This window comes from Protopterus annectens, chromosome 8.part0 (genome assembly GCF_019279795.1).
Source record: "Protopterus annectens isolate FY-2018-M chromosome 8.part0, PAN1.0, whole genome shotgun sequence".
Classification (NCBI taxonomy): Eukaryota; Metazoa; Chordata; order Ceratodontiformes; family Protopteridae; genus Protopterus; species Protopterus annectens.
This window is the reverse complement of record NC_056741.1, coordinates 1,844,066,650-1,844,088,005: the sequence shown is the minus strand read 5'-3', so window position 1 is coordinate 1,844,088,005 and position 21,356 is coordinate 1,844,066,650. Positions and strand designations below refer to the sequence as shown.

The 21,356-nt window shown below is 39.7% G+C and overlaps 1 protein-coding gene across 5 annotated transcripts in view; it reads right to left on the bottom strand.

Moving 5' to 3' along the window:
* Nucleotides 1-21,356, bottom strand: part of NDRG4 (NDRG family member 4) — a 1,570,634-nt gene that overhangs the window by 41,041 nt on the left and 1,508,237 nt on the right. For all 5 annotated transcript variants that reach the window (XM_044081333.1, XM_044081334.1, XM_044081335.1 and 2 more), the window contains one exon: nucleotides 7,528-7,579. In XM_044081333.1, the coding sequence (XP_043937268.1) occupies nucleotides 7,528-7,579 (52 nt within the window). The remainder of the gene's footprint in view (nucleotides 1-7,527; nucleotides 7,580-21,356) is intronic.

Genomic DNA, 21,356 nt, shown 5'->3' with positions numbered 1-21,356 from the left:
TGTTAGGCGAACACACTCAAGTGCGCTAGCCGTTTTATAGCATTTACTGTTTGCTACTGTATCTTTTTCTCCTTTCTCTGTGAAAAAAGATAAAAAAAATATCCTTGTTTTCCCGCTTTTCTGAACTAGAATAGTCCAGTCTTCAGATTTTTCTGATCTCTGGGCTTTGTCTTAGTTCCTGTGCTATCCATATCCTTATTTGGATAAGAGGAAGCTTCTTTGTTCACCAGTGGGAGTGGGGAGCACTGAGCAACCTATTTGTCCCTAGAGGAGTGGTTCCAGCCCAGCAACTTGTAGTTTATTGGCCATTTTGGGTCAATTCCTGGCTCTTTTCAACCCCCTGCTATAAAGCCCGTTTTTGCCGCTTTTCACTTGTAAAAGACTCAGCACAGCTCCTCGTGGTGTCCTGCAGAGTTCTACAAGCAGCAGAGAGTGAAAGAGTGACTTTCCTGGATTTATAAGTATTTTTCCTGGCTTTCGCTTTAATTACTGCATCTCGACTGCATTTCGCCTAAAAAACAGCTCTGCATATTGTTTTTACTGTACCTGTGTAGATTTTAAACTGTTAGCACTTTAAAAAGTTATTTTTGTTTAATTTAATTGTTAGGCGAACACACTCAAGTGCGCTAGCCGTTTTATAGCATTTACTGTTTGCTACTGCATCTTTTTCTCCTTTCTCTGTAAAAAAAAAAAAAAAAAAAAATCCTTGTTTTCCCGCTTTTCTGAACTAGAATAGTCCAGTCTTCAGATTTTTCTGATCTCTGGGCTTTGTCTTAGTTCCTGTGCTATCCATATCCTTATTTGGATAAGAGGAAGCTTCTTTGTTCACCAGTGGGAGTGGGAGCACTGAGCAACCTATTTGTCCCTAGAGGAGTGGTTCCAGCCCAGCAACTTGTAGTTTATTGGCCATTTTGGGTCAATTCCTGGCTCTTTTCAACCCCCTGCTATAAAGCCCGTTTTTGCGCTTTTCGCTTTAGCGAATTAGCGAAGTTGCTCATAGAGCAGCATCGGGCAGCCGTTAATCAAGTTTAAACTATTTCTGGCTCCGTAAAGTCTACTCTTCAATTTTTCCCTTAGAACTGCTCTACTTGCAATCTAAACAGCCTATACTCTAACTGAAAAGCTCAGCACTTGCTCCTAAAGCATTTTTATACAGGTAAAGCACTCAAACAAAAGAAAGTACTTCATTCACCTAAATTCCCTTGATTACCCATTTCCCTATAGCTCCTTTCTGACTCAGTTACACAGCAATCTTTTTCACTATTCTAGCATGTCGAAGGGTCAGTTGCTGGCGTCCTCTCCTGTTCAGCTGGTGAATCTGGGAATCTTGAGGCAATGTTACAATTGCCTCATGTACACAGACAACCCTCTCCTCCTCCCAACAAATACAAATATATGCGAGAGATGCAACTATATAGCCAAACTGGAGGCTGAGCTCTCTCAGTTCAGTACTGGCAAGACCATTCAGGAGGAGAAGGTAACCACGCACACCACAAACCCAGTCTCACATAGAACTATCACAACTGCAAACCAAACACATAAACACACAAAAACATACCCGGAGGCGCTGTTTAAAAATCTACCAAAACAACAGAGGCCTCCAAAGCAGACACCCAAGCAACCGCCACCTCAAGACATAGCACATGCAACACATAGTTCACAAAGTCAGTGTGCTAAACAGTCACAGCCCTTAAGGCCAAACAACATGCCAGACACACTTGTAATAGGTGACTCCATAGTCAGACACACTGATGTCCCGCAAACCAGACTGAACAAGGAAAAGGTCACAGTAAGCTGCCTGTCGGGAGCTAGAATCCGCCACATAACACAAGCACTCAGGTCACTCCACAGCAAGTACAAATATGACTCAGTTATTGTACATGCTGTTGTGAACGACCTGAGACATACCTCCCTGGACTACATGAAAAGAGACATAGAGGAGCTCTCTGATTATGTAGCCCAGGCTGGTATGACCCTGACCCTGAGCAGCATCTTACCCTCACCAAGAATGATGCCACAGTACAAAGACAAAATGATCAGTTTTAACAATTGGCTTAATTACTGGTGTCATTCTAAGGGGATCCAATGTCTGTCTGCTTGGGATGACATGCTCGACAAGCCATGCTGCTTCGCAAGGGATGGCTTGCACCTGTCACCCCTGGGCTTCCGGATATTGGCCAAGGCTCTTGCCACCCCATAGTGCCTTTTTAGGCAAGGCTCAAATGACAAACCTACCTCCCTAGAAAACACAAGTGGAAAAAAAATAAGGGTAATGCTGCTCAATGCCAAAAGTCTAAACCTCAAGATGCACACCCTCGAAGCCCTCCTCAATATGGAGAACATCGATGTCTGTGCAGTGACTGAAACCTGGTTCAAGGCTCCTGAGAGCACCCCAGCACTATCAGGTTTTACCTCATATCATGCTTTCCGGCCCCAAAACTTGGACCGAACCACAAAAGGAGGGGGAGTATCCATATTCATTAAAGATACCCACACCTCCAGGTTAGTGGCAACGCACGACGCATCGGAGACCATCCAGGTGCAACTAACCATAGGCAAAACTGCCTTACAATTTGTAGAATGCTACAGACCACCCTCTCAAACTCAGGAACCCCACACAGCCTTCCTGAAGACACTGGAGAGTATGAATGTCTCTCCGAATACCATCATATTGGGAGACTTCAACTACCCAAACATAGACTGGGAACATAACTCAAGCCCAAACACCCTAGCCCAAAGGTTCCTAGAATTCATAAACTCAAATGCAATGGAACAACTAGTCACCATTCCCACAAGAGGAGACAATATCATCACAAACATGGGGACAAAATGCTCCACACCGGAAGTATATCCCTCATTGGTAAGATCAGACCATAAATTAATCTCACTGGAAATCCACATCCCGCCCCCACCCCCTGCACAAAAGACCACAGTGAAGAACTTCTCAAAAGCCAACTTCACACTTCTTAAGACTGAAGTGGTATCCTTCAAGGTCCCTGGGCCAGTGGAAACCATAACCCACACTGCTGAATCCTTTACAAATGCCTTCTACGGGCACCTTCAAGAATGCATGGATCATGCAATCCCAAATAAAACCAAGACCCATTCCCCCAAAGGCAGGCGCCCAGTCTGGTGGACCCCAGCCATAAACAAACTTTACAACAGAGGGAGGAAGCTACTACATGACAGAGCAAAATCCCTAAAAGGGAAGGCATCTCTGATCAGTACTAGCAAAAAACTACGATCACTCATAAAATCATCCAAGGCCAACTTTGAGAGAAAAATCGCAAAAGACACAAAAGACAATCACAAGGCCTTCTTTAGCTATGTTAGAAACCTAGGTGGAAACTCCCAGATATGCTCAGAGTTAGCCCAAAATGACAGAAAATACACTGAACCCACTGACATTGCCAACATTCTGGCAGACAGGTTCAGTGCAAATTTCTCCTCCCCCTCCCCCCCAAAAGGAGAAATAACTATCCCAGCAGAGTGTAGCCTCCCTAACATCTCAGATGCCCAGGTGAGAGCCGCCCTCTCTAAAGCTAAAAACACAGCATCAATGGGACCAGACGGTGTCCCGGGCTGTGTGCTACATGAACTCCAAGAGGAACTAAACCCACACATAAGGCTGCTGTTTAATCTTAGCCTTACTACAGGATACGTACCCAAAGAGTGGCGTCGGCAACAGTGGTCCCACTTCACAAAGGCGGTGCTTCTACGGACCCTGGAAATTACCGCCCCATAAGCTTGACGAGCCTGGTCTGCAAAGCTATGGAGAGGATCATTATGGAACTCATAAACAAAGACATTGGGGACCTACAGACATTGGATCCTACCCAATTTGGCTTTGTCAAGTGCAGATCCTGCCTTTTGAACTTGGTCGACTTTTTTGAAACAGTCACTAAGGCCATTGATGAGGGTAAGGCAGTTCACACAGCCTACCTTGACCTTGCAAAGCCTTTGACACAATACCCCACTCGGGCATCATAGACAAACTCACCAGCTTAAATGTAAACCCATATGTCACGAGATGGGTTGCAAACTGGCTCAAGGACAGAACCCACAAGGTCAGAGTTGCTGGAGCTATGTCAGACTTTAAGCCAGTCACAAGCGGTGTCCCACAGGGCTCAGTCCTGGGACCCCTCTTGTTCGGCATTTATTTTTCCGAGGTACAGGCAAACATAGGAGGATTGTGGCTGACAAAGTTCGCAGATGACTGCAAACTGGGCGCCATAATTGATACTCCAGCGGACACAAACATCCTTCAGAGAGGCCTCATAGAAACGGATAATTGGTGCTAGAGCCATGGCCTTAAGCTGAACGCCAAAAAATGTATAGTCATACCCTTTGGGAAAAACAAGGTACCCACAAATTACCACATAGGTGGTAATCCTTTAAGTACGGAAGAGGTAATCAGGGACCTAGGGACCCAGGTTGACAGTAACCTCTCATTTGACACTCACATTGCCAAAGTGGTTAGGAAGACCTTCTATATTGCCCACCTTATCATGAAGGGTTTCACATCTAGATCAAGAGAGGTCATTGTGCCCTGTACTCTTCTCTTATCAGGCCAATGATTGAGTACAATGCCCCATTTGGGATGCATCTTACCCGACACCTGCAGCAGTTGGAAAGACCCCAAAAGTTCCTCACCAAGAGGATAAAGGGTCTTAAACATATGTCATATGCTGCCCGACTGAAAAAACTCCAGCTCTATTCAGTCGCATACCGCCTACTCAGAGGTGACCTGTGCCTGACGTACAAGGCCATGTCCAATCTGGAATTAATGGACATGCTCCACCTCAGAAAATCCAAATCCATCAGAGCCACGAGAGCAAGAGACTTAAACCTCAACACAGAAATAAATAGGATGTGCTGGAGGGACAGATTCATAACCCAGAGACTCCCTACACTCTGGAACAGAATCCCAATCCATGTTAGGCAGAGCCCCTCACTAACTCTATTCAAGAGAAATCTTGACGAGTGGATGGGAGATCGTAGGTTTACCCCGGGGGTCATCTCTGTGTCACTACTAGACAGAGGCACAGTAAACTAAACCCTAAATGGGCATAGTATTCTCATCCTAAGGGGTGGTGAAAGCCACACGCACTCTGGCTAGGCTTATAAATGCCCTAGGGCAGATAGCCTAGTATGAACCTATGAACCTATATAGCTCTCATTCTGAAGGAAGTATGAGCATCCTCAAAACTGACTACATGTACAAATCTGAAATTATAGGACTGCATGCATATCTGCTGACTTATCAGATCCAAACATAGTCAAAGTTTTGAAACATGAAAGGGACAAATCAAATATTAATTCCTTGTTTAGTTTAGCAGAAGCATACTGGTGTCAAACGGGAATGGAAACCAAACTAGAAGTAGACAAAAATCAGGCAGCAAATGTATGTGCTAAAAAACAAAAGAAAAATATAAGGAGAAGGATCAGTTGAGAAGGCAGGAAATATGGAAAAGGTATAAATATAGTTGCAGAGTACAGAAAACTCCTGGAGCAACCTCATGTTGATCAGGATCTGACTCAGGAATGGTTAAGGAGAGGTGAATTCAACCAAAAGAGGAAAGATTAATATTAGCGGCCAAGGGTAGTGGACTACATATATGTTGGTTTACAATGTCCATTGAACTTGTTTGAGAAACAGACAAATGTAGGTTCTGTAAAACAGAAATGGAAACAGGCACACATCCTGTTGCTGGGTGTGATAGACTAATGGCAGAAGGCCTGCATACTGAAAGGCATAATAACGTGGCAACAATATTGCATTTGGAATTGTGCAAACATTACAATATTGAGATAGATGAGAAGCATTGGAAACATAAGCCACAAAGAATTATAGAGAATGATGAAAGATATATCACACTGGATCACCCATTACTAACAATTCAAAAAACAGATGTGAGAAAAATAGATAAAGTAGTCCATGAAAAGAAGACAAAAGTAGGACTGATCATTGAAATTGCTGCACCCAGTAATTACAATGTCTTTCATACAGAGAGACACAAAGTCAAAAAAATACCAGGATATGCATTCAGAAACAAGGGCAATGTGGAAGAAGGATACCCAGACAGTTCCAATAATAGAAGGAGTAATGGGTTTTACAGCCTTATTTAAATATGCTCCCGATACATGTAACTCCATATGAATAGCAGATGGAGTGAATCAAGGGCATACTGCAGGTGCATTGAAAAGCACTTTTGGCTAACATCAAAGATTGTAAAAATACTCATTTCATGAACTATAATCATACTTTGACTTAGGAATGAGGTCCATTCCCATTATGGTATTAGAAACCTAAAAGACATGGGGAAATTAAACCGACTGAAAGAAGACATGTAAGGTAGCTAAACCTAAATGCTACGACAGTTTGGTAAAGTGACCTCCCTTTAAAGATCTGCTGTTATGTTAAGAATCCTTACACATAACTTGTACTTTCAAAAGATTTTGAATAAAAGAAGCCCAACATCATAGCCAAGTCATCACTATAAAAATCACTATAAAATGAGAAGAAATAATTTTTAACGTAGCCAGTTAAAGACTTGCAGAGAGAAAAGGAACCGGTATCAAAATATAATTTTCACCTTAACAGTAGAAGAAACAGAAGAATATGATTGAGTCAGTGATTATAAGCAGTTAGTTATACATTTGAGAAATGTATTCCAAGAAACTCTCCATGAAACTCAAGTGACTACATTTCATGGAATCCTTTTTGAGAATGCATAAGCAATGTGAAGTTAATAGAGGAGTCCCAATCACAATTCTTTATAATACACTGGAGGGGTTAGCCTCCCCATCCCCAGTGTGATAAATCAATCCAAAGTGCCAATACCCTTTAAGAGGTATAAAACAACTTCTGGTGCCCATAAATGAAGTGTACTGCTAATCAAAAAAGACCTTTAAAAGCTGTTTGAAAATTTACTCGCCTGCATTTCTTACTTGTTTTGTTTTTGTGGCAATATCATATTTGTTACAGCTTTTAAGTGTATTCAGAAGATTGCTGGCACAGCTCTGTGAGACTGCCATCTGTGTAGCAGCAAAGGAATTGTCAACAATAGTGAGGTTCACACATAAGTACCATACTGTAACAAACTTGCTATTGTTGGTATTATTATTATTATTATTATTATTATTATTATTATTATTATTATTATTATTATTATTATTTCAGAATGTAATCAGTGCACTCTATGTATTATGTATTCTTTTACCACTAGTTGTCTGGAAAACTTAAATTTCCTATTCATGTACTCACTGTGAAAGAAAAAGAGTATTCCAGAAAGGAGGCACTATCTAGCATGAGGATGATACAGCATGGCAGAATTTGGATGGGATGAACTAAACTAGATGACAGCAGCCAATCCAATTTATCCTGTAAGCAATTTCTCAAAGTCAGACCTTTGGATTTCACTCTGCATCTATCATATTACTCCCAGATTTTATAAAGCAGTATAAACACATCCATTTGTATACATACCCACAATGATTTCTAGTTTCTATAAATAAAGTACTTACTGTATCCCATGCCTTGTAGGAAGTACTTGAAAGCTTCAGTAAGTTTTCCAGGCTGAAATAAAAAAATACTAGCATTTATGATGTCACACTAATAGTCATACAGTAGAAACATTGATTTGCTTAGTGTGATTCACACCAATACAGAATTTACTGATCATAGTCAAGAAATGATCAATTCTCAATCACATCTTCCCTGTGTCTACACTCTGTTTTTCTTTTCTTCTTTTACAAGGCATTGTAATAACACAAATAAAATGGCATAGCATGTCTATATGGAGAGCAATATTCCTCACTTCAATCCCTATATGATTCTGAGGACTGAAAGTCAATGCAGCTGTACCAAAAGTCTTTCTGTGCATACAGGCCCTGTCTAGTAGGCCAAACTTTACATATTTATGAAAATGTGGCAAACGACCACAAGAAAATACTATAGTTCAACAACATTCTAGTCCAGAAAGTCTGTTTGGTTTGTGTCAGCAAGTGTACAAATCCCAAAAAAATAATAATTATTAAATGTCCTAAGTATATACAGATGGTGCATTTTTTATGGTTCTTTGAAAAATTGTCTTAGGATTAGGGTTGCCACCTTTTCAAATGGCCAAAGTGGGACATTTTCGATACAAACATCAGATTTTACGGGCCGACACATACCCACGGTCAGTACAAAGGATATAACTTATCTTTTTTGCCTAAATAAAAGCTTATTCTTGTAGCATTTTAGTTACTTATTCTGTTTCTTATAACATTTAGGTATTTTAGATACAGAATAACTGTTTTATGCAACTATTACATAAAATATAGGAAATAATTTTGTCCTAAAATCTCAGGACATTTGCCATTTTTAATTTTTTTTGTCAGGACACAACTGCCCAAAGAGAGACTGTCCCTCGCAAAGTGGGGCAGGTGGTAAATCTACTTAGGATACATTTTCACCATTTTTTTCTGTACTATGTTATAAAATATACAAGCAAGATTTCTCACAAGTATAACATATTTTTGGATGCGGTCCCTTATTTGGAAGTCAAACTCATCAAGAACTCATTGTCAAATTTAACTCAATAGTATATACAACAATTAATTAGGCAACAAGTCAAAGCAGTGTAGCTAATCAATTCTCAGTGTACAACATAAAAAATAAGGATTTATTTTTCTATCAGGAGGCAGACACCCCTCACCCCCACACCAGTTGATATTTATGTATCATAACTCCAAGACGGTACTGTCAAGAAAAAGGGGAATAGTTTTACCCACTGAGAACTCTGACCTCTATCAAAAAAACTGTCCCCTTTTATTCATTCCAGTACCTGGCAAAATGGGCACTCAATAAATGTAACACTTGATGAAATAATCTCTACCATGAGACTCAGTGAGATATCCCTCAACAAAATGTCAACAACCTATATTTTTAATTTGGAAATAGAAACTCAGTAAAGTAGTATATTTAAATTCCCATTTTATTTTAATTCCACTGTCATCCAAATACCTTTTCTCAATGAACACTACTAATGGAGTAATTTTCTTCAAAGAAAACCCATTTGTTGACCAGGTAAGCCCAGTGGGCACACAGTCTCTTTTCAGGGACAACCCAAGAGCAAAGTATGGTTAAGTGAATTGCTGATAGTCACATAGTAGGTAAATGAGGGCTGAGGTAATAGTGCACCACAAGAACAACAGCTCACAGCCTTAATCCTCTGTACCAAGTGACAGACCTCTTCTTTTTTAACTGCTAAGGTGATTCACCTGATATTCCAGAATATTATAGAACTAAAACAATACATTTCTACAAATCCTTCACTAATTTCTCTCTCCTGATTTAATTTCACTCTACTAGATGAAGTCATCCATAACCTTAAATAACCCACACAACCCTTAAAATGGTTATCAATCAGGAGTGCAAGACAAGTGTTAAAAAGGCCAGCAAGTTAAAAAAATAAAGGGTGAATGCAAAAGAAATACAGTGAACCTCAACACTCTCTACAGTGCCATCAAAGTGTTTTTCCCAACAGGCTGTTTATATATTCTAACTCCAAGATCATTGTTCCTCAGAATAAGGGGAATATTCCAAGGTGCTGCCACCTTGAACTTTGTACATGTTCCCCACATCTGCACCTTCAGTCTCACTATTCCACAGACTAACTGGAATTTCAGCTTGAGCATTTCAAATACCCACCTCAGGTTCAATAATTCATACATTTACTTTTTATACCTATTATTAAAAATAAATAATATACCATCTGCATCTGATAAAATTTCACCAGTTTCTTCATTTTAACATATAATTAACTTGACACTTTTTATTAATTAACTTACATCTGTTATATAATCTGTGTAGACTTTTAGGAGTAATAGCATAAAGATTTAATGTTTTTAAATTAAAAAATAAAACACCAGTTGTATATGCCACAGATTTGATGAACAATATTTTTCTTTTTGATATTAAAGAATAGATAAAAAATCTAAAGAATAAGAAGGATCCAGGTAAGATAGTTTAATACCAGAGATTTATAAGCTACTACCTTATAAACTATTTAACTTATTTGATAAGATTCATAAATGTAGATAGGAGAGTATATTCCTTAAGCTTTGTATGTGAATTATTTCTAACAGATTAAAAATTAGCAAACCTTCGCTGAAGGCTGGGCTTTGGGCTAGCAACTTGGCACCATAAAAAAAATCTACTGCCAATCATTAGCGGACCAGAGTTCCACTGTGGCGACCCCTAACCGGGAAAAGCCGAAAAGACAAACAACATTAGTTCCTAAAGCAAATGGTTTTATCGTGAATAGGAAAACCCACAATATATATTAAAAAAGAATTACAATTATAGATTTTATGAATGTAAATAACACTAAACTGGCAATTATAAGTTTTGACATGGAAAAGGCTTTTGATTCTGTCAGTTAGAATTATTTATTACAACCTTGGAAATTTATGAATTTCATTTACAATGTATTATACTGTTAAATAATATATATTTTAAGTCTAAAACATGTGTTAAATTTGCTCATTTGTTTCAAATGCTTTTAAAATTACAAAAGGTAAAAAAACAGGGTAGCCGTCTCCTGCCTTGACTATTTAATTTTGTTATTGAACCCTTTGCAAGGAGTATTAGGAATAATACCAATACTGATGGTTTTAAAATCAATAGATTTTAAGAATCTCAAATTCAGAATTTTGCTAGCAACAATTTGAAAGTCATTGGTTACATCAACAAATCTATTTTAGAAATCTCTGGGTCCATTAAATTGTTTGAAGAAATTTAAAAAATGAAATGTAATAATACAAAAAAATGGTATTCTCCTAATTAAGCAGAATTTAATTATTTCTCAAATTAATTATTATAACTCATTATGACACCTGTGCACTGACCCAGCAATCAAGGAGCCTCAATCCTCACCACTAACACCAGTGAGGGGCATTCACATAGGGGAGGATAACAAATACACACACAGTAAAGTACAATTTCACTTAAGAGCACACAGAGACCACAGTCAGTCTGGGGCTGGTTTCTCCCTTTCCCTCCAGATCCCCAATAAGACTCCCCAATGGCACAGACATAGGGTCCAGATCTCAGCCTAGTGGGCAAGCTAAAACCTCCAGCACCCTCTCTGTCCAACCAGTGCTTTGTGTCCCTGCCCAAGTAGTTGACAAACACATACTTTGAGATAAGAGTTATATACAACCACACAGACACTCCTGGGGAAGGCTGGCACAGGTTCTCCAGCTATGCCCCTTTTACCCAGACTATACGGTAGAAATCACTGCCGCCACCCACTATTTATCAGTTACTAAAAAGGCACTTAAAGGGTGTCCCATTATTACTGTGCAATATTATTATCCAAATGGTAAGTGTGACTGAACGTCAAAGCTTATTGGAGTGACTTGGACAGTATCACTATATACATGCAATGTACTCTAGAGCTTAAATTATCTCTACACAAAACAACCACAGTTGAAAGGTTTAAAGGTTTAAACATATTTAATAATAAATAGTAAAAACACAAGACAATACTTCTTATTACACAGTGCTAGTCAAGAGTTCAGAGATCACAGAGAAATACTTTAAATTATACAGTAGAAAAGTCCTGACATCAATACAAAAAAAATAATCTAATCTTCTTATTTCCTAGCTATATCTAAGAGAAAACACAGTCCTAAATAAATTTACTTATAGAGCATAGCCAGAGTGCTGGTGAAGTTGGATGTTCTCAAGACAAATGCAAAATGCTCTGAGTCTCTCTGTCCTTAAATTGATAACACAGTACCACTGACTCATTTCAGATTACATCATTATTTTCTGTTTCCTGGGCTAACAAAAGCTCAGAGTGGAACAGCCCTTTTGTTCTTGCACCTGGTCAGGAAGCTACAGCAATAAAAGACACCATACATACAAAATCCAGCAATTAACTCTGGTCTCAAAACAAAAAGCAAGAATTCCTTCATCCAGACATCTCAGCTCCGGGATTTGTGATCAAACAATTACACAATGCTTGACTTATCAGCTTTCCTACAGCAGAGTGCACTGTTGTTACTTTTTTGCAGTTCCATATTTAACACCATTTTCTTCCATTTAAGAAAACAAGCGTGTGGCTTATATTAATATTTACAAATGACAGAATTATCTACACATATCTTCAGACTCATCACTAATTAAAATTATATTAAGTATTTAGGTAGCCATTTTTGATAATCTCAAATTAATCATTAATAAGAATTTCATCAATATAATGGAAGAGCCAAGTGTTTTAATTAATAAATGGATTTTTTCATCTGAGGAACGATTACTAATTAAAGTGATCTTAGTACATTTTTTATTTATTATACAAGCTATATATTTAGCACCAGATAGGAAAATAATAAAATAAATTACTGTTAATTTTTACAGCATCCTTTAAGACAAAGAACTGCAGACTTTAAAACAAACATGAATGGATTTCTAAGTATTCTTTACTACTCTCAATCTTCTACTTTGCTGACTTATCTAATTTTGTTAGATAAAGTATATATGGCAGCAATGGAAATTATTTAATGAATATATTTGAGATAATTACAAATTTAACCCAAATCCTGGTCTTTATACACTATAAAAAATAAATTATGAGTAGTGAACAATTATTTTTAAAAATATCAGTTATCCTTACATTTTCAAAAATGTTAATTGAATCATAATTTATTTTAAGAAATTTATAAATAATAATCTCCACAAAAGTATTTTTACTGTATTTCCTATAGCATACTCTTAAAGACTTCAAGAAAGTAAAATTACTCAGCTAATGCTGAATTTAAAATCTCATATTTTTATATTTTGATCATTTTTAGAGGGCTCAAATATTTTGTCAATAATTACTATTATCATTAGTGTTAAGAATTCTAATATATTAAGCATTAACAGATTGACAATTATGGAATTCATAATGTCTTTAGAAATGGGAAAATGATGCCTAATGTGATAAGAAAATAATTATCTGGAAATTTGTGATTACTTGGTAGAGTAAACCCTCTTGTTTCCAAAGTAAATAAAAAAGAAGTTATGTCTTACCATAACATTCCATCTGTGTTGTAGATCTTTGTTCATTTATTACAAATAGGACCTCAGTTTCATCCTCGGAACCAATACGGCCGTTTCCAAGCTCACGCCAGCCAAGCCAGCCAAAAACTCTCAACTAAGACCTACCCATAATACCCCTCTCCTAGTTACTCCAGATCGAGTTTGCCCACCTTTAGACAATAGATGTAGTAATAGAAAAAAAAGTAGGAGACTCTGTCTAAGCAAATACTCTAACCAGGAGTTCCTAAAGTCCACCAGGAGTCCAGGCAGGGGGAAGGAGGGCAGGAAGTAATGAATGAACAAAGATCTACAACACAGATGGAACATTATGGTAAGACATAACTTCTTTATCTGATGTTGTAAATCTTTGTTCATTCATTACAAATAGGACAAAGTCCCCAGCTACTTGAGTCCTGGGTGACCCTAAGGAAGGATATTCCTGAGCACCATAGAACCAAAAGATGCTCGTCCCCTGGAGGCCAAATCCAATTTGTAATGAGATATAAAAGTATGAGGTCTTGCCCAAGTGGTTGCTGCACAAATATCATCTATAGAGGCTCTGGAATTAAATGCTATAGAAGTAGCCATAGATCTGGGAAAATGAGCCTTTATTCTGGAGGGTAAGGATAGCGTATTCTGTTGGTAGATAAAGGTAATGACGTTTCTAAGCCAGGAGGACAAAGTCACTTTGGAAACATGTTTACCCAATCTGGGTCCTGCAAAGGCCACAAACAAGTGATCTGTTTTCCTGAAAGATTTAGTGCTGTGCAAATAACAATGAGGCTGCCCATGCACATCAAGGGTGTGCAAAAAGGTATTCCCCTCTGTTAAAATGCTGAGGGAAGAAAACCTGCAGGTCAATAGATTGGTTAATGGAAATCCAGAAATGACCTTGGGCAAGAAAGAAGGGTCAGTACGAAGGGACACTCTATCCATGTGAAAGATCAAGTAAGGACTCTTGACACTCAAAGCCTGCAACTCAGATACTCTTCCCGCTGAGGTAAGTGCTGCTAGAAGTAAGGTTTTCCATGACAAAAATTCCAAATCACATGAATCAAAAGGCTCAAAAGGGGAACCTGTGAGAGACTGAAGTACCAAAGTCAAGTCCCCAGGGTTCTAAGGGAGGCTTGACCGGAGGTTTAACATGTAATACTCCTTTCAAAAAGGTCTTGCATAGGCAGTGTGACATAATTGAAGAATTATCAAGACCATTATGAAAAATGGCAATAGCTGCTAAATGTACAGTGATCATCGAAGCTGAGGCTCCTGCATGCAGAAGAGTAGTCAAGTATTGTAGGATCTTTTGAATAGGCATAGAGAAAGGGTTTAAGTTCTGATCTTTGGCCCAAATAGAGAACCTAGTCCATTTACTAGAATAAACTTTCCTATTGGAAGGTTTGTGTGAAGCCAGAAGAATTTCACAAACAGGAGATGGGATGTCAGGCAGGCTGGCAATCATTGGAAGTGTAGTAACCAAGCTGTGAGCTTGAGACTGTGCAGGTTCAGATGAATCAGTCACTGAGGATGAGATAACAGGTCTTTGGAATGATCCAGGATCCACAGACTGTGAATCAGATGATGCCATAGAAATGGGAACCAAACTTGACGGGGCCAGAAGGGGGCAATGAGGATCACTTTGCTTCTCAACCTCTGAGCTTTCTGGAGAAATTTTGGAATGAGGGGAAATGGGGGAAAGGCATACAGAAGACCTTGTGGCCAATCATGTGTTAGAGCATCCCTTGGTGGTTCCTCCTGAGGGGGGATCATGGCAAAGTAGCTTCTGCATTTGTAGTTTAGAGGGGGACGCAAACAAGTCACAGCAAGGCTTGCCCCATCATTGGAAGATCTGACCCACTGTTACAGGGTTGAGGGACCACTCGTGAGGCATCAGGATGTTCATGCTCATATTGCCTGCAATAAGGTTGGAACTCCCGGGAATGTGTATTGCTATAAGGAAGTGGTTGGAAGCTATTCTCCCATGCTACATCCTCATGACTTCCTGACACAGGGGGTAAGACCTGGCTCCACCTTGCTTGTTGATATACCAAACGACTGACATATTGTCTGACTGAACTGCAATGGTCCCAGAGGGTAGTGATGCATGGAACACTTGCAATGCTAAGAGGACTGCCCTCAGTTCCAGGACATTTATGTGTAAATTGGCCTCCAAGGGGGACCAGGTGCCTTAGACAGTCTTTCCCTGGAAATGCCTCCCCACCCTAACAGGAATGTGTCTGTGGTCACAGTGGCCATGGGCTGGGGAAGACAGAATGGTCGACACCAAAGATTCGTTTGTGGGCTCATCCTCCATAACATTTCTTCCTTGCAATGGTTTGAAAGACGTATAACGTGGTCGAGTGGGTAAATTAGCAATGACCACTGTGCGGAAAGGAGCCACTGTAGGATTCTCATGTGCAGTCTCGCCAGTGGTACCAACATAATGGCAGCCGCCATGGAGTCTAAGAGTTGCAGTACAAGATGTACTGGTACATAGGACTGAGGAAGAAGGTCTTGGATTTGGTGTGTTATTTTCAAAAGCCTGTGAGGGGGGAGAGAAGCTTGACAGGATGTTGTGTCGAAGACCGCTCCAATGAATTCCAGTGTCTTCATTGGAGACACTGAGATTTGTCCTTGTTGATTGTAATTCCCAAGCGGAGAGCAAGACCTTGAGTGTAAGAAGACTCCTGGTTGGAGTGGTAAGGAGCCAATCGTCTAGATAGGGAAACACCTGAAATCCTTGTAGTCAAAGATGAGCTACCACAACTGCCATGCATTTGGTGAACACTTGAGGGGCTGTCAAGAGACCGAATGGAAGTGCCCTGAACTGGTAGTGATTGGCTCCCAGCCAGGAGCGGAGAAACCTCCGGTAGCAGTGATCCATCTTTATGTGGTAGTACGCATCCTGGAGGTCTATAGAGCACATCCAGTTATCCCTCCCTAGGAAGGGAAGAATGGACTGTATCATGACCATCTGGAATTTTTGAGATTTGATAAATTTGTTCAATAGGCTGAGATCCAGGATTGGTTTCCAGTACCCTGTCTTTTTTGGCACTAAAAGAACCTCGAGTAAAACCTGGATCCCATCTGGTCTGGTGGTACTGGTTGGATGACTCTTTTCCTTAGCAGCTTTTCTATTCCTAAGGCTGCTAATTCCCTCTGACTGGGTGGTATATCAGGGATTCGTTTGACGGGTCTGGAAGTTAAATAGAATGGTATTTGGTAACCTCTGGATATTATTCTCTGCACCCACACATCAGTAGTAATAAGATGCCAGGCTGGTAGATGCAGAGAAAAACTATCCCTAACTGTTTCCAGAGGAAAGCAATTGGGCCACTGCTCAGGAGTGCTCGTAGGGTCTGCCAGAGAAAGAATCTCTAGCACCCTGGTTACGTGGTCTCCCTCTACCCCAAAAAGGACGTCTTCCATATGAGTTGCCCCCTCTGCCCTGGGGGGATTGTTCACCACGAGTGCCATGAAAAAGGTCCTTGGGATTTCTTGAACTACATTTTTTCCTCCCTTCTGGTTCCTGGAGTAAGTCCTCTGGGGGTTTGGACAGGCATATGTCCACAGAAGACAAGGTCTTTCCATCTTTCTCACTACGTGTAAGAAGATCTCGTACTTTGGGTACAAAAATGCAGATTTGTTGACAGGTGCATTGACAAAGGAAGATTTAAAGGGGTCTGCGAAGTCACACAACCACATCCAAGCATTACGTTTCATGACAACGCCTGATGCGGCAGCTCTAACTGTCCCCTTGGTGGAGTGAGATATTAAACCCATTGAGGAGTTTGAGATGGATTCAAGGATAGCTAGCTGCGAGGCGACATATCACACACCTCATCAGGCAGCACCCCACTAAAGGGGAAGACATTTCAGAAATTGGGTCTCTTTGGAGGCAAGTAAAGTATGCCAGATAGTTCAGCGATTGAATGGCGAATGTCACTGAAGCATAGGTCCATTTCTCTAGTCTCTCCATGGTTCAGGACTCTGTTAGGAGGATGGACAGTGGAACTGTCTTCTGCCAGTTCCCTCTTGGTGGCCGCCGCCACGACCATAGAATCAATTGTCAACTGCTAGGACCAGTGGGGCTGGTCTTCAGGTGTAAATAAAATTTTTGTCTGGCCTCTGAGGGACAGGTTCTACATTGTCTGGGGCCTTCTAGGCACACTGTGCAATGAGTTTAACAAAGTCATCTGCTGGTGGAGTCACCCAGGAAGTAGATAGCCAGGCACGGAAGGCCTGCAGGAACACAGATTCCTCAGAAAAAGGGTTATAGGACTTCTGGTCTCCCCGCTGCTTGAGGATTTTGAGAATGTCTCCGAATGAGATGTCATCTGAGGGAGACCGTGGGGACCCTTCCCCCTCATCACAATCAGTGTATTCGGTGATAGATTCCTCCGGTGAATCAAAGTCAGTGGTGCCGAGGTTGGAACCGAAATACGGGTGAATATCATGGATGGCACCGAAGGAGAAGACACAGAGCCTGGTGCTGAGGAGGTGTGCGCCAAGGGTGGCGGCAAAGCATGGAGCCGACTCTGTTCCGTAACTGGTGGAGATGCAGGAACTGAGTGACCTCTGTTTGTCCTTATGTTGTTTGGTCTTTGGAGGGGGTAAGACCACCGACCTTGATACAACCTCTGAAAAAGGTGTCTTGAGTAATCAGTTTTTCCTTATGTTTTTTTGGTCTTTGGAAGGGGTGAGACCTCCAACCCAGATAGAGCCCCGAAAAACGTGTCTTGAGTAATCTGTTTTTTCTTATGTTTTTTGGTCTTTGGAGGGGGTGAGACCTCTGACCCAGATAGAGCCTACGAAAAAGGATGTCTTAAGTAAACCTTTTAAGATAAGTTTATTTTTACGTTCTGCTTGTGTACAATTACTAAAACTAGCACAAATGTCACAGTGAGCTTTAATATGATCCACGTCCAAACAGTAAACACAATGAGCATTTGTATCCGAGTTAGGCATCTTCCGTCCACACTTGTCACACTAAACTTAGCTATGTCTGACATAATAAGGCAAGAAGGCTATCCCATAGAAAAAAACAAAATAAGGGACAGAAAACCAGAGATGGTATTTAAAAAATACCACAAGTGGTAAGGAAGGGCCAGTCAAAGGCAGAAGAGAGGGACAGTACCAGAAAAGGTAAAATTTAAATTACTAAGGAAAAGGGTAGGGAATAGAACTAGATTATAGGCGACAATGAGAAAAGGCTAACTTGAATAAAAAGTAAACAATTTTGAAGAAAAACTGTCTTAAAAAATAGCAATTTTCTACTTAGCTTTGAGAGAGATGGCTAGCACGTCTGACTAGGAATGTGGCAAATGAGATCTGGAGTAACTAGGAGAGGAGCATTATAGGTAGGTCTTAACTGAGAGTTTTGGCTGGCATGAGCTTGGAAATGGCTGTATTCATTCCGAGGATGGAACTGAGGTCCTATTTGTAATGAATGACTAAAGATTTACAACATCAGATATAACTTCATGTTTAGATATTCCATTTAACGGTAAATTCTAGAATTATACTGATCGATACAATCTTAAGAACGTCGATAATGATAATTGTAGAAATTCAATTTTAAGTTCAAGAAGATCTACTTACTTGTATAATATCTGAAGAATCTTTACTTGGAAATACTTAAACAGAATTTTTATTAATCACTACAAGACATCTTCTCTTAATAAATCTAATAAGCCCATGTGCTGGAGATGTAAAATATATATAAAGGCAGATTGGCATCACATATTGTTTATTTGTGAAAAAATTTAGGAAATAGTGGAAAGATTTTCAGAACATTTTGAAAGCCATATGGATCAATAATTGTGAAGTTGATCAGTCTTTCTGGATCACTAATGCCGTAATTTCAGCTTGTATTTGCAAGGAGCAATGTTCTATTTTATGAACCTTACCTGCTATTGCAAAAAAAAAAAGATAATAACTAGGAAATGCAAACATGAACTTGTTCAGAACTTTATTAATTTTATAAATTTAGCCATTGTTATTTGTCAAAGTGAAATACATGTTATTACAATGAGACTGAATGACAAGAAAGACGATTAATCACCGGAAGACTGTATTACATTTTATTGTATATGTGATTCCCGTGCCCTGGCCCAGCAATCAAGGAGTCTCAATACTCACCACTAACACCAGAGAGGGCATCTCATATATGAGGAAAGGATAACAAATACACACAGTAAAGTGCAATTTCCCTTAAGAGCACACAGAGATCACAGTCAGTCCGGGGCTGGTTGCTCCCTTGCTCTCCAGTTCCCCAGTAAGACTCCCCACTGGCACAGCTACAGGGTCCAGATCTCAACCAGCTGGGCAAGCTAAAATCTCCAGTACCCTCTCTGTCCAACCAGTGCTTTGTGTCCCTTCCTAAGTAGCTGACACACACACACTTTGAGATAAGTTTATACAACCACACAGACACTCCTGGGGAAGGCTGGCACAGATTCTCCAGCTGTGCCCCCTTTTCCAGACTATATGGTAGTACCCTGCCACCACCCAGCTAATAATTGTCAGCTACTCAAAAGCCCTTAAAAGAGTGTCTAATTATTACTGTGCAATATTATTATCCAATTGGTAGTATGACTAAACAGTCTCAAGGCTTATTAGAGTGACTTGGTACAGGATCCTTATATACATGCAATGTACTCTTAGAGCTTAACTTATCTCTACACAAACCAGCCACAGTTAAAATGTTTTAAAATATTTAATAACAAATAATTAAAACCACAAGACAATACATTCTACTACACAGTCAGTGCTAGTCAACAGTTCAGAGATCACAAAGAAATACTTAAATAATTCAGTAGTACAGTTCTGATGTCACAGAAAAACACTTGGTCTAAACTTTCTATTTCTAGCTATTCCTAAAAGAAAACACAAGTCTACGATAACTTCCATAACACAACAGGCAGTACTGTGAGTTGGATGACTAAGACAAAAATGCTTAATAATCTCTGGTTCTCTCTGTTTAAATTGAAATTGCAGTTCTGATAAGCATTACATCATTTTTTTCACTTTCCTGGAGTTCCCAGGCTACACATTAACTGCATTTACATTCTTAACATCTCCCTTTTGTTATCTTGCAGCTGGTCAGGAAACAAAGCCATAAAAATACATTTGCATGTTTAAATCTAGCAATTTAACTCTTGGTTAAAACAATAGAAATAATGTCTTCATCTAGACTTTTCGGCACCACTGTCTACTTCAAAGGGTCACCACATGCTTTACTTTGGTCAGTAGAGTGCACTGTTGTCACATTTATTTCCAGTTCCACATGTAACAGTATTTCTTTACATTTAAGACAACAAGCCTGTAGTTTACATTTATATTTACAAATGACAGAATTATCTGCAAAATTCTATCTGGTTAGGCTGGCAGCCTTCACCTTTCTCTAAAAGTCTTCACAGTATAAATATTGCAAATGTGCTTTTTTGTTGTTCATTGGAAAACAAAAAAAGAAAGTTGTAACATTTATATGTATATATATATATATATATATATATATATATATATATATATATATATATATATATATATATATATATATACATAGACACACAATTTACCTTCAGTTGGTCAACTAAAAACCATGTCAACATCCTGAAGGTAAACCATTCTGTGTTGGAAACTGACCCCCCCCCCGACTTCCTAGCACACATGCGCTGGGGAAGAAGCTTTGTGCATGCAAATTTAAAACACTGTTTTTTGCAGGGGGCAAGCCCTCTGCATTGCCATTCTGTGTGTGTGTGTGGGGGGGGGGGGATTGTGCCCCCATCTTGCATTATTTACATATACTAACTCTGATTTTGCATGATCCCAAGGGAAAGGGAATATTCCCCTACCCAGGGATTGTTGATCTCACACACTTGTCAACTATCTGTATAATCAACCAAATTTGGTTGATTAAACAGATATTGATCAAATTCCATGTTGATCAAACCAACAGAACCCATGTTTATATATCTTCTTCTTCTTCTTCTTCTTTTGGCTGCTCCCGTTAGGGGTCGCCACAGCAGATCAACTGTTTCCATTTCTTCCTGTCCTCTGCATCTTGCTCTGTCACACCAACCGCCTGCATGTCCTCTCTCACCACATCCATAAACTTTATCTTAGGCCTTCCTCTTTTCCTGTTACTTGGCAGCTTCACCCTTAGCATCTTTTTCCCAATATACTCTGCATCCCTCCTCAGCACATGTCCAAACCAACGTAATCTTGCCTCTCTGGCTTTGTCTCCAAACCTTCCAACCTGGGCTGACCCTCTAATATACTT